This window comes from Diadema antillarum, unplaced genomic scaffold, assembly GCF_040938485.1.
Source record: "Diadema antillarum isolate AM-2024a unplaced genomic scaffold, OU_Dant_1.0 seq00001014_RagTag, whole genome shotgun sequence".
NCBI lineage: Eukaryota > Metazoa > Echinodermata > Echinoidea > Diadematoida > Diadematidae > Diadema > Diadema antillarum.
In genome coordinates, this window is record NW_027271850.1 from 699,649 (window position 1) to 712,255 (window position 12,607).

At 38.1% G+C, this 12,607-nt stretch overlaps 1 protein-coding gene across 1 annotated transcript in view; it reads right to left on the minus strand.

Moving 5' to 3' along the window:
• Nucleotides 1–12,607, minus strand: part of LOC139742687 (sucrase-isomaltase, intestinal-like) — a 36,865-nt gene that overhangs the window by 14,588 nt on the left and 9,670 nt on the right. Inside the window, exons 5-10 of the mRNA XM_071653216.1 lie at nucleotides 12,465–12,577; nucleotides 10,773–10,898; nucleotides 10,147–10,278; nucleotides 9,495–9,599; nucleotides 1,581–1,694; nucleotides 1,006–1,093 (exon numbers count right to left, since the gene is read on the minus strand). Coding sequence (XP_071509317.1) covers nucleotides 1,006–1,093; nucleotides 1,581–1,694; nucleotides 9,495–9,599; nucleotides 10,147–10,278; nucleotides 10,773–10,898; nucleotides 12,465–12,577 — 678 coding nt within the window. The remainder of the gene's footprint in view (nucleotides 1–1,005; nucleotides 1,094–1,580; nucleotides 1,695–9,494; nucleotides 9,600–10,146; nucleotides 10,279–10,772; nucleotides 10,899–12,464; nucleotides 12,578–12,607) is intronic.

The following is a 12,607-nucleotide window of genomic DNA, read 5'->3' on the forward strand; positions in this document are numbered from 1 at the left end:
ATGTCAATAAAACCTGTCCGCCATATTGACGTCTCATATTACCTGCAGCTTGTTGGGTCTTGTTGGTCCCCTTTGAAGCCATATAACACATATTTAGTACAGTACATAGACCAAAACACACTTTCTTTGGTTAAACCAATCAATGAGCTTACGTAAAATGCAAAGAATTGATTTCACACACAATAACTTTACTTACACCAGTGTAATTGGTGAAATGTCAAATCTTATATCAAGGCTAAAAAATACTGTAATTTTTACATATCTTTTCAGTATTTAGTGATATTCTCACCAAACTTTCAGTCAGCGAGCAGGAAAATCATCAAGAACTAAGCACAGTGATGATACAAAACTATAGATGGCGCAATATGCATTTTGGAAGTGGTTCAGGTGGAGTAATAAGGGTTTTTAAGTCACGCGTGCCATATTACCTGCAGTATCATATTACCTGCATGTACCCTATGCGAAATTGACCGCAAAGAAGTAGGTCTCTATTGATAACAATGGCACTAACAATAATCATCAATTATTTTACATACTTTACATACATTTGGACTACATGATTCCAATTTAAACCACTTTTTGGACCTAACTTTTATTAATGCTTGTTTGTTTATTTGACAGATACAGACGTTTTGAGGACACGCAACTTGGAGCTGAGAAGACCGACCGCCTCTATTGTCCTCCGAGCTTTCAAGATCCCACTCCTATCCTCCAGTGGAAGAAAATCTCAGAATTGCTTTCCTTCTAGCCTGTTCTTACAAGAAAAACCGTCATAATTTTTTCTGTCACTAGATATAGATTTGAATGTAATCTTTTAAGCGGCCTAGTCCTATAGTTCGATCGACCTATTTCGAAATCCCCTTATTGTAATTGATCTGGTCAGCACGTGACTGTCAGGTTAGAGACAACGCGCAATAACAGAATATCTAAGCACGGTGGAACCAGATGGATTCTGAAATTAAGACAAAAATGCATGTAGTAGGTTGTCTCTACAAAGGAACTCACATCTAGAAAGGTATGGTGGGTTATTCCATCGATTGATCGGACATCCTTCGGGAGAGCCGTACACGAAGTTAGCTGGCTCGTTCATATCCTGTTTTTGTGGATCATAGCAAGCAAATAAGCAAAATAAAAAAGGACTGGCTCATTTGACACCTGAAGATGAGCTTCAGCTGCTTATTTACTAATTTGTATGTATCTAGTCAGGCATGCGTTCTCTCTATAAAACTGTACTTACACACACAAACACACACACACACACACACACATCCATGCAATATACATAGATAAACACGCAATTACTAAAACAAAATTCAGAGGGAATAAGAGAAAAAAAATGATTTATGTAACTTAAGCGTATTCTTCAACATTATGTTGGTCTACTCAAGATTTTTTCGGTACTTAATATATTCTTATTTGTCTACCTTTGATATCAGCATGATTTGATTTCAAGTTTTCCTTTAATTGGTAAGGAAACAGGGTAAGTGACTGTGCCTAATGCTGGTAATCATTGTACAATAAGAGGGTGTTACGGAAAAGTAATTATTGATTTGGAAAAAAAAACACTGTTAACTTCTTACAATCCATAATGCGTCGTATTTCAACACTTCGTGGAACTGCTTGTTCTGCTTTGTCCACCATTCAACCGTTGGAGGGTGTGTATAGTCCGGGTAGTGCACCAGTCCCGGCCATACCTATAGAATATAATTATATAGGCTAATTGAAAATTTGAATACACATCAATATCTATACAGACAAATATTGGACAGCAGATGATCGCCACAAGTTGCCTTAAATGACTGAAGTGACAACTATCGTTTAACCCTAACTAGGCCGGGGGGGGGGGGGGGGGCCTCCGAGGCCCCCCCCCCCCCCCCCCCTCGACGTTCCGCGCGATGTCTCGCAATCGCAAAAAGCTATAGCCGCGACGTTTCATGACTTTTTTCTTTCGAGTCTCCCGCATCTTTTGATACCAAATTTGCGACGCCCGGGCGTGCGGTTCCGAAGTTACGCATAAATATGTACATGCATGTCAGACCAAAAATTGCTCAAAAACGTGAATTCGTGTACAATTTCAATGCAAACTGTGCTTACAGGCAAATTTCATAAAAGCATGATTATTTTGGTGTTTTATTGATTAAAATCAATGAATAACATATTTTCTGGTTCGGAGCGATGTCGCGGACAAATTTCATCGAAAAACAATGGAAAACATAAAGTCCAAAAAACAATGAAATACATAAGAGATTCAAAAAACAATAAAATACTTTCGAATTTTTTCTGATATCACAATTTTTTTATTACATTTGCTAAGGACACTAAAAAGAATATTTACACAAAAAATGTGCCTGTTTTGAGCTTTACTTTGTGATTTATACCGAATAGACTGATTTCATGCATCATTATGCATAAATTAGCATAATTTAGCATAAATGATAATTTTTTGAAAAATTAACTTCATGGTATTTTAGATTACATCATAGGCAATGTGTGTGCCAATTTTCGTCGCGATCACGCGATTGACGGCCGAGATCTGGAGGGGGGGGGGGGGGCCTGGGAGCCCCCCCCCCCCCCCCCCCGGGCTCTATCAACTACCTAAATAGCCCGGCCTAGTTAGGGTTAACAAGTTTTATTGAAAGTACAGGTCCCGACAGTATTCAACATAAAATTTACTATCTAAAAAACTCGCTGAAACGACGTCATCAAAACGGCTGCCTTTCAAAAGAGAGAGAGAGAAAGAAAGATAGCTCTAAAGTTCGCCACGACTTTTACCACTTATTATCTCGTGAAATGAGTATTTCAGCACAGCAACTATATTGTTTCGCATCACTGCGATGACAATAGATAGCCGCGTACAGTGTGAGCAAGCCCTACTTCCCGCCACCCGCTCCATATGGGCAATGTCATCTAGATTGAGATTCTCTATCCCCCCCCCCCCTCTCTCTCTCTCAGTTCGTTTCAAATAACGAATCTGAGAATCAATTGCGTGTTCTTTATTATTTTATTTGGTATTTTCATTTTACCTTTTTTTTGCTTTTAAGTACGGATCTGACAATTTGAGAAATAGAAAAAGACTCGTTAGAAATTACGGAGCTCATGATATTGCGTCACGCAATAGACAGGGCTAATTATATGACTTGACTTGTATAACTGTTCTCGATTGTATGGTTTCAAAGATATCGCTTGATAATCCTATCGCGCTGCGACATGTTAAGTAACTTTGATGTCAGCTTACTACATGCGAGTATAAACAGGACACCTATTTTCAGAATGATGATTGGTTCAAGCCCGGAATTGATTTTGTAGGTTATCTTCTTTTCTTTTCTCTTTTATATGCATATTGAATATTCCCTTTTTCCTTGCAGAATGTTTGTTTGACATAACTTGATAACGGAAAGTAGGACCTAATTTCTAATTCTGCCTTCATGTTCACAGGACAACATTTAGATGATCATGTTCTGTTAACCTTCCGTGATCAGAATAGAAATGATATTTTTGATCGGAACTTTTAAGTTTTGTTTTTCATTTAAGAAAAGAACTACCTTGATTAAGAAATTGCGTATTTGTTAACATAACGGTGGCCTTGCATTTCTAGTCACTGTCGTACAGTTCATGATGACTAACACACATGCATTCTCGCAAACAAGTCAAAGAAATAACGCTTCGTTTTCATGCCACCTGCGAACAAATGTAGATTTTACCGAAAACCCATCAACGGTGGTTAAAATTGTGTCTGAACTTAATATTTTCATTTATGAATAATGGAGACACTTGAATTTTAAATGAGTGGGTTTGCGAATATAGATCGATGTTCACAATTAGCATTTATTTGTGTTTGAATGAACAAAGAATAGAAAAATGCATTTGATAAACTGAAAATATCTGGATCACCGTTGTTCTGCTCTTTAGTTTTAGTTTCTGAGCTCTTATTTCTTTTCGGGGATGCCCAAATATTTGTTAAATATTCCACTATTACACTCTGTTACAAATATCGAATATTCATGAAGCTTGCACACAAACAGATTTTGCTCTTTTTATGGTAACAAATTTGCAGTGAATACAACAATTTTTCCCTTGAATAAACTTGGTGTAAAACATGTACCTCCGCATTGTGCAAATAATCAACTTTGTTTTAACTATAAGTGGTGTACTGGAATCTGTTTGCTGAGCGAAAATGCAAAATTACTGAGCTTTTCTCAGTCGGTTTATTCCCATTTATAAACTTGTATTACAATGTGACTCTGTTTTGTATGTTCAAGTGGTGTATACACTTCTGTCAATCAGCGTCAGTAGAGACACCCGTTTTACCATGTCAACGCCCCTGTCTCGACCGGGCTCGAAAGACCTATCTGAGGGCTTTCCTCCAAAAAACAAAAAACAAAAACAAAAACAAAAAAACAAGCCAAAATCCTAACCCATTTCCATTCTTAAAGGGGTTATCTCTAAGAATTTGGAACAAGCATACGTATATGCATGGTCGACAGCCGAAGGTGGTTCATGATCGGCTATAGTCATTAAAAACTTCTCCTATGTGACACTACTCAATATTCACCTATGGATTTTTTTTGTTTTGTTTTTAAGCTTCTTTAAATTTCCTGGCTCCAACACTGACCAATAAGCTTCGACCCATTTGTGACCGCCCAGTTCAAAACCAACGAAAGATATGCCAAAAATGTTAACTTTTCTACATATACCTAAGCTCTATAAGCTTTAATATGTATATGACTTGTTAAGCTTGGACCATCCTCACCCATTCCAAAAGTATATAAAATTGGAGAGAGTTTGGAGGTGCAGTTTTATAGGAAAGGAATAAAGGTGACTTAATAGAGTAGGGTACTGAGGCGTGCTGTGCAGGAGAATCAATTAATAATTAATGTGTTCTAGTTCTCACTGAAAGTAGCAACAGTCCGAAACAAAAAGATGGTCCAGAAAACAAACATATCCATTTCATTTTTTTTTCTTTTTAAGCAGCCATATTTTGGCAGTACACATAACGTAGAGAAGAGATTGCTCTTCCAGGTAATACAAACCTAAAATTTAGTTTGGGCTTAATATTGGGAACCCCGGGAGACATATTTGGTCCGTTACAGAAAATTCTCATCTGCGACTTTTTTGTAGATTTGTAACCGGGCGGTCACCTTTGGCAATAATTGTTTGCTAGAGCGAACAACTGAAATAGAAAATGTTGACGACGGACAAACGAATGGGCGAATTTAACCACTTCAAGATTGTAAGGAGGTCGCGTTTCGCGAAAGATTAGACCCACTAAATATATTATGGCGTATACAGTGCCTGAAATTAGAAGTGAGTGGTTCCCGTAAACTATCCCAAAATACCGCAAAACTCCGCAAAAAACACAGAACAAATCCACCTATCATTTACAGGTCTAATCAACGTCGTAGCCAGGATTTGATCTTGGGTGGGGGTAGTCTGCGAGGGAGCGAAGCGACTGAGGCCAAGCGAGCGGAGCAAGCGGGGGGGGGGGGGGGGGGGGGGGTTGTGGGAGGGGGTGTCCCCCCTCCCACGGTAAGAACATTTTGCATTTTGATGTTGTAAATGGTGCAATTTGATGCACGTTTTTGCCCGTTTTATTGACTTGAAACAGTCCCACTTGTTTAAGGTAGCAATATATTTTCATGTTGATTATCATTGAACAATTTGGCTGTAAAATATGGTATCATTTATATAAATGTCTTGTATTAGTTCTTACACTGAATATCATGAACGCGACTGACCCCGAGCGAGTGGAGCGAGCGAGGGAGAGTGGGGGAGGGGGGAGGGTGTGGGAGGGGGGTGTCCCCACCTCCCACGGTGAGAACTTTTTTGCATTTTGATGTTGTAAATGGTGCAATTTGATGCATGTTTTTGCGCGCTTTATCGACGTGAAACAGTCCCACTTGTTTAAGGTAGCAGTATATTTTGATGTAGATTATTATTGAACAATTTTCCTATAAAATATGACAGTGCACCTCAAAACGAACATAAAGTCGCACACACTGATTTTGCGTGAGGACTGAAAATAAGTGAAATGGGTCTGAAAGAGCGGGTCTTCTTTTACATTATGCTAAAATTTGGTATCATAAAACGGGCAGGAAAGTGTGTTTTTTTAGCAGTTTATCTCGAACATTTTTGGTAGAATAGTGTGATTAGGTGTGTCTTTAGAATCCCTTTTTCATTTCTGAAAAACCTTGTCTACACTCTTCACTTTCAGCTCTAATAACTTTTGAAAGGATAATGCTACTGCTTTGAAAGTTGGCATTAATTATGGACAGAGTGTGTTAATGAGGCATGCTTAATTTCAGTTTAATCTGATAATCCTTTCATTGTTGTTACTCTGGTGGTTTACTTCCTGTTTTTTGTCCCATTCATTGCACAGCCAGCACGGTTTGGTAAAGATTAAGCGCTTGAATAGACACTGTACTTCGGAGCCTCTTTTCTCAGTTCACACTTTTCCTGAGTTTGTGCTTTCTTTCCAATATTTAGATAGGTTGGGAGAGTCCATTTGATTTGGGTTATACATCATTTTAAAGCTTAAAGTCTGCTCTTTCAGAATATTGTCTTAACTAAAAATTCATGTCTGGCGACTTTTTGTTTGTTTTGAGGTGCAGGGTCACAAATGGTATGATTTAAATACACTTCTTGTATTAATTCTTTTCACTGAACATAATGAACGCGACTGAACCCGAGCGAGAGGAGCGAGCGGGCGGAGAGGGGAGGGTATGGGAGGGGGTGTCCCCCCTCCCACGGTGAGATCTTTTTGCATTTTGATGTTGCAAATGGTGCAATTTGATGCATGTTTTTGCGTGTTCTTTGACGAGTTGAAACAGTCCCACTTGTTTAAGGTTGCAGTATATTCTAGTGTAGATTATTATTGCACAATTTGCCGATGATATACAAAATGGTATCATTTAAATAAGATTTTGTATTGATTCTTACTCTGAATATCATGGACGCGACTGAGCCCGAGAGAGCGGAGCGAGCGAGGTGGGGGGGGGGGGGGAGGGGGTGTGGGAGGGGGATGTCCCCCCTCCCACGGTGAGAACTTTTTTGCATTTTGATGTTGCAAATGGTGCAATGTCATGCATGCTTTTGCGTGTTTTTTCGTGTTTTATCGACTTGAAACAGTCCCACTTGTTTAATGTAGCAATATATTTTCATGTCGATTATCATTGAACATTCTGGCCATAAAATGGTATTATTCAAATAAACATCTTGTTTTAGTTCTTACACTGAATATCATGAACGCTGTCTGTTCAGCAATCAAACAGAAAAAGCATGCACACGAGGATGTCGATTGGGGCATTTCCCCTCCCACACGAAGGTGATTTTGCATTTTCAGACCTTAAATTCGGCGATCTGGTGCAAATTTTTGGTGCAATATTTTTTCATCGAAGTGTTAAAATCACGGAATTTAGCTCTTATTCCGAATGTGCATCGTCTGTGTGTATGTACAAAGTCTAGTGAGTAAGAGCTTAGGGGAAGGGGATTCCCTCTCCCGCTCGGTGGAGCTTTTGCGTTTTAAGAATTGAAATAAAGCGATCTGGAGTACACTTTTTGTGGAAAATTCGGAAATTGTCATACCCAAAAATGTACTAAGTCTAAAGTGGGTAACAAGCAATGGAAGGGTGGCAAGATACCTCTACCATATTCAAGGGAGCCTTTTTTTTATCAGTTTTAAGCTTTTTGAACTGAAATTCAACAATCTGGCGCACACTTTTGTTGGAATATCTGGAAATTTTTCAATCAGAAGAGAAGTTTAGCAAGTCTGTGGAAGGAGATTCTGTATAATTTTCTGATTGCAGTTAAATGTTTTGGTGCATGCACACATTTTGTGTCATATGGAAAACTTTATGTTCAAAGTGTAGTCACAATCTACTTCTATGAATGGGGGTAGAGGGGCGGGTGAGCAGGGAGAAGGCGTGGGCGAGTGTTATCTCCACCCTTCCCGTACAATGGAGCTTTGCCTTTTTAAGGTTGAAATTGAGATATCTCGTATACGCATATTTGATGGAAAATTTTCGGAAATCATTAAAAAAAAACCTAATGTGAGAGGGGGGGGGGGGGACTGAGTTAGGAAAGGGTCGATTAAAAGGGGAAATTCCCCTTGTACATGAGGGAACTTTGAGTTTTCGGAATATAAGTGATAAGTCTTGTGCACTCACAATTATTCATAATTTTGTGTGAATCTAAAAAGTGCACTAAGGCTAGGGAAAGAGGCACAGAGGGGGAGGGTTTGGGAGGGGGATACCCACTCCCAAGCACGAGAGATTTTGCATATTATGAATTGAAATTCAACGATCTAGTGCACACTTTGAGTGAAATATTCAAAAAATTATGATCTAATTTGATGAAAGGTTGAAAAGGAGACCCGCTTCATGTGCATGCATATAGTATACACGCATTTTTTTTTCCGCCTCGCAAATCCCCGGTCCAAATCTCGACCCCCCCCCCCCCAATCGCCCCCCTGAATACGCCAGTAGGTCTAATACAGACAAAATGTGTAGATACCGATGTATGTGATGCAGTTTTCTGGATGACTAATATTCAGTGTCCTCTTATCTGTGAGACAGCCACACAATCCAATCTCTTTATGATATGGGTGTGTGCTTGTGTGCTGTGTCTCCCCAACCAAAAATCATCATGAAATCATATTCCAGTGCCAATACAAGAAATTTGGGAAGAAATTAAATATATTTTGACTGTTAAGAATTAAACAATGTCAATGTAAAGCTGTTCGTTGGAGTGAGATCTCTTGTCTAAATTTGCCATGCATTACATGTAATTGTATCGCTGACACCGCATCCTGTCTCTGCAAATGAATTTGTTCGGCATTTGAAGTTATTCCCCGTTTTATCTAACAGCTTTTGGCAAATACTGATCTTTTTTATATCTGAATTGTCACGTATAAGCTTCAGCTGCGGCTGTATTTCTACAGACATTATGCAATTACTTTTGTTTTCATTTGTTATACTGAGATTTGTTTTTAATAATCCGCATGAAGTCAGCATTCACTACACGTATTCCGAACATCCCTTACAAACTCTTTCTAACATGTCTAATCTAATACATTGAATGTTGAGTGTAAATATGGTAGTGTCGGACGTCAAATCAGCGGAGAATATCATGCCATTATCCTATTCCAATTGTGTGAAACTAGGAATACAGATATACGAATGTGAACACGAGGATTATTGTTGCTGATGTATTACAACAGTTTCAACGTAAAGACATGTGATTCTATCAATAATACTTTCTAAGAACTCTGTAGCAATTTCAAAAAAAAAAATCAGGAATTTACAGGTTGGTTAACATTATTACTGCTTTACTAATTGGATTTGAGAAGCAAAGCCCCACATTCAAGCAGGCTCCGAAACAAGGAAAACAGTAATGCCGATTTCAAATGAATCATTAATCATTCTATTTGATTGATGGTATGACATATTGCACTTGTTTAGGGGGAGGTGTTTCACGTTTGGATGTCCACAAAGCCTTACCTCTCCCACGGCGTATTCGTCTCCGCTGGGCCTTTTGATAAAGACGTCATTTTCCACTCCTTCGTCGAAGGCGGGGTTCCCGGGTTCGATCTTAATTCCCGGATCCTGTTCATGATCAGCCATGGAAATAAGCTAAGTTGATTTTCCTTTTCAAATCCTTAATTCATCTTTATGCATGCTTCAGCGCTTGCTCTTGACAACATTCAAATTCATAAATGTACCCATTTGGTAATCACTTTACGTAGATCATGTACATAGGATTAGTGCTACTATAATTACATTCATCAAAATATCTTTTTTTTTTTAGTCAAACAGTCCAATCAATTATTGTAAAATTATGAATTATGTCTCAATTTTACCCGACTTTCGAAATGAAGCAACATTTTGGTTTATGTTACAATCATGTGAGTTTAAGCCAATATAAGTAAATTAAGCAAACAATGTTCTAAATCATAATATATTCGCCCCAATGATGTATACGTGCAATAAATTGTTTTCATTATCATTGTTTACAATAACCATTATCCTCATTACAATTATGAGTTATTTCTATAGTTGACACTATATTCATCGTGTCATTATCATCATCAAAAGTTACTTGGTTGTAAAAACCACAAGGCATTACATCGGAAAACGGGGGCATTTTCTTTACCACAATAATGATGTACTTCATTCCCCAGTCATGAAGCTGATCCACGTATTCCGGTAGGCCTGCGTATGTGTCGTTATCGATGGTCCAGTCGCGTTGACCCTCCATATAGTCGATGTCCCCATACTGGACATCCTGTTGTCGTCAGAGAAGGAGAGGGAGAAATTGAAGAAATTTAAAGGAAATTAGATAAACAAGGAGGGGAACAGAAAGAGAGACAGAGAACGTCAGGGAGGGATCACAGAGAAGCATTAATTAAGAAAGATGTATAGAGGTTACATGCTGCAGAGAAATGCTTCAGAGAAATTACAACAACAACAACAACAACAAATAACCACTATGGCAAGATTAAACATGCACGAACTGATGGATAAATTTTGATCAAATTTTGATTAAATGCAAAAGACATTCCACAATTTGAAAAAAAAAAAGAAGTATGGATAAATCGAAGGAAAAATAACGACAGTTTTTCCCTAACAAAATTGTAACATCCCCCCATCATCTTGAATTATACAATTTTACTAGAAAATGGCTCTCCAACATGTGGTAGTGATCATGTGGAAGTAAAGGGAACGGCAAACAGAACGAGGACCGAAAGAAGGAGGTCAGAGTGATATAGTAATCCTTACAAACGGAATCTTGGCATTTCTCATCTCCTCCACCACTTCCTTCACCCTGTCGAGGCTGTTGTACTCCCACCGAGACAGTTGGAATCCCAGGGCCCAGTACGGGGGCATCATTGGCATACCTACTGCCTAAACACCACAGAAAAGATGCCAAAAACGCATTTGGTTATTAAATGTGTGATTACTATATATATAATTCTTTTAAATTCAATTCAGTTTTCTATGTCCTTCTTCATATTTCGCCAGGAAGATGCATGGAATTTTCAAGTATAATGCCTAGTACTGAGCTTGAATACATTCGACAATTGATGACGATTCGGTAACATTGCAATGGGTAGCAAAAAAAAAAGAACAGCTGAAGAAAAAAACAACATACAAGTATATATTGTATACATATATAATATATATGCATGTTTGGGCCAACCTTGTTAACAAAGCAACAAAGGTTATTGGTGTTATACTAATTCAAATCAGTTCAATGCTCATCGGTCTAACATTTTAGAACATTTAAATCGAATGCCATACAGACAATGAAAAAGTTAAAAGGGACAAAAATACAACTACCGTAATACTACACAAACATCTACAAAACACCAGGTATATAATGTATGAGTGAGTGTGTCTTTTTTTTTCTTTGTTGTTTCCTGGCTATAAGGGCATTGAGAGCATGGTGCGAAATGAAAACGGGAAATGCAATGCTATCATCAATTGATTTGTCAAGTAATTATTGTCATAAGATTTCTAGTTAACATAGAAGGCAGATTAAGAGACTGCAATAAACTGTTTCTCGATTGTAGGTCTACCATAAACGTATGCCTAAAATATCTGGAAAAGATGGCAGGAAACTTAAATATTCACATTCACCAAGAATAGTTTAGCCCATGGTCTTTGTGAACAGCCACGTGTCACGTGTCAAAGCTACGAAGTTCATGATTTTTGGAGTACAGATCTAATGCCATGTAATAAGCTTTTCGAAAGATTAACAGAAGCCCTCCTTTTCACATGAACAGACCACTATTTATCATATTATGTGTCATTGTTCTTATTTCAAACAAGAGAAACCAAGACTGTTCACACAGAGTTGATTAACGCAGACGCAATATCTTCACACTAGAAAACTATTGAGAAAACGGTCATTGATTTCTTTATATACACAGTTGTCATTGGCTATAAGGGTTCTATTACTGCCCTGCTACTGATAATAATTCTCAACGAGTAAACATGGCGTAGTCGCGTGTTTTATCATTTTGTATACCCACTTTTCCAGCAGAAAAAATAAACCAATCATAAAGTTGTAAAGGTTTCATCATAATACCTTTACAACAAGGTGATAAATTAGGTGCAATCACTTGAGCAAATAAGATGAGTTTATGAAGCCATCGCTCTATACAACGATCATGGCCGCAAATATTCACCAATATCAGTTTTCTGAAATGAATAAAAAAAAAGGAAGTCATATTAATCTCATCAAGGACAAAGTAACCACGTAGATTACCAGAAACAACCCCCCCCCCAAAAAAAAAGAGTAAAAAATAAAAAAGATAAAATCTGTAGATGTGAAGAGAGACAGATGTAAATGTTTTATTACTTTATCATGTGAAACTATCTGATAAAAAAAGAGTCCTCGATTTGTGTCTCTACAATTTTCCTAGTCTCGTTCGTTGACTTCAGCAAAGGTGAGTTTCCTATGATTACCTCGACATATTGCTGTACAACACTCTCGGGCGAGGGACCAAGAAATACATACAAGTCGATGACGCCTCCAATCATTCGGTAAGTTACAGCCGGCATAGGAGAAAGGGCGACATCTGTTGCAAAGACGGCAATTCATTCGAAAG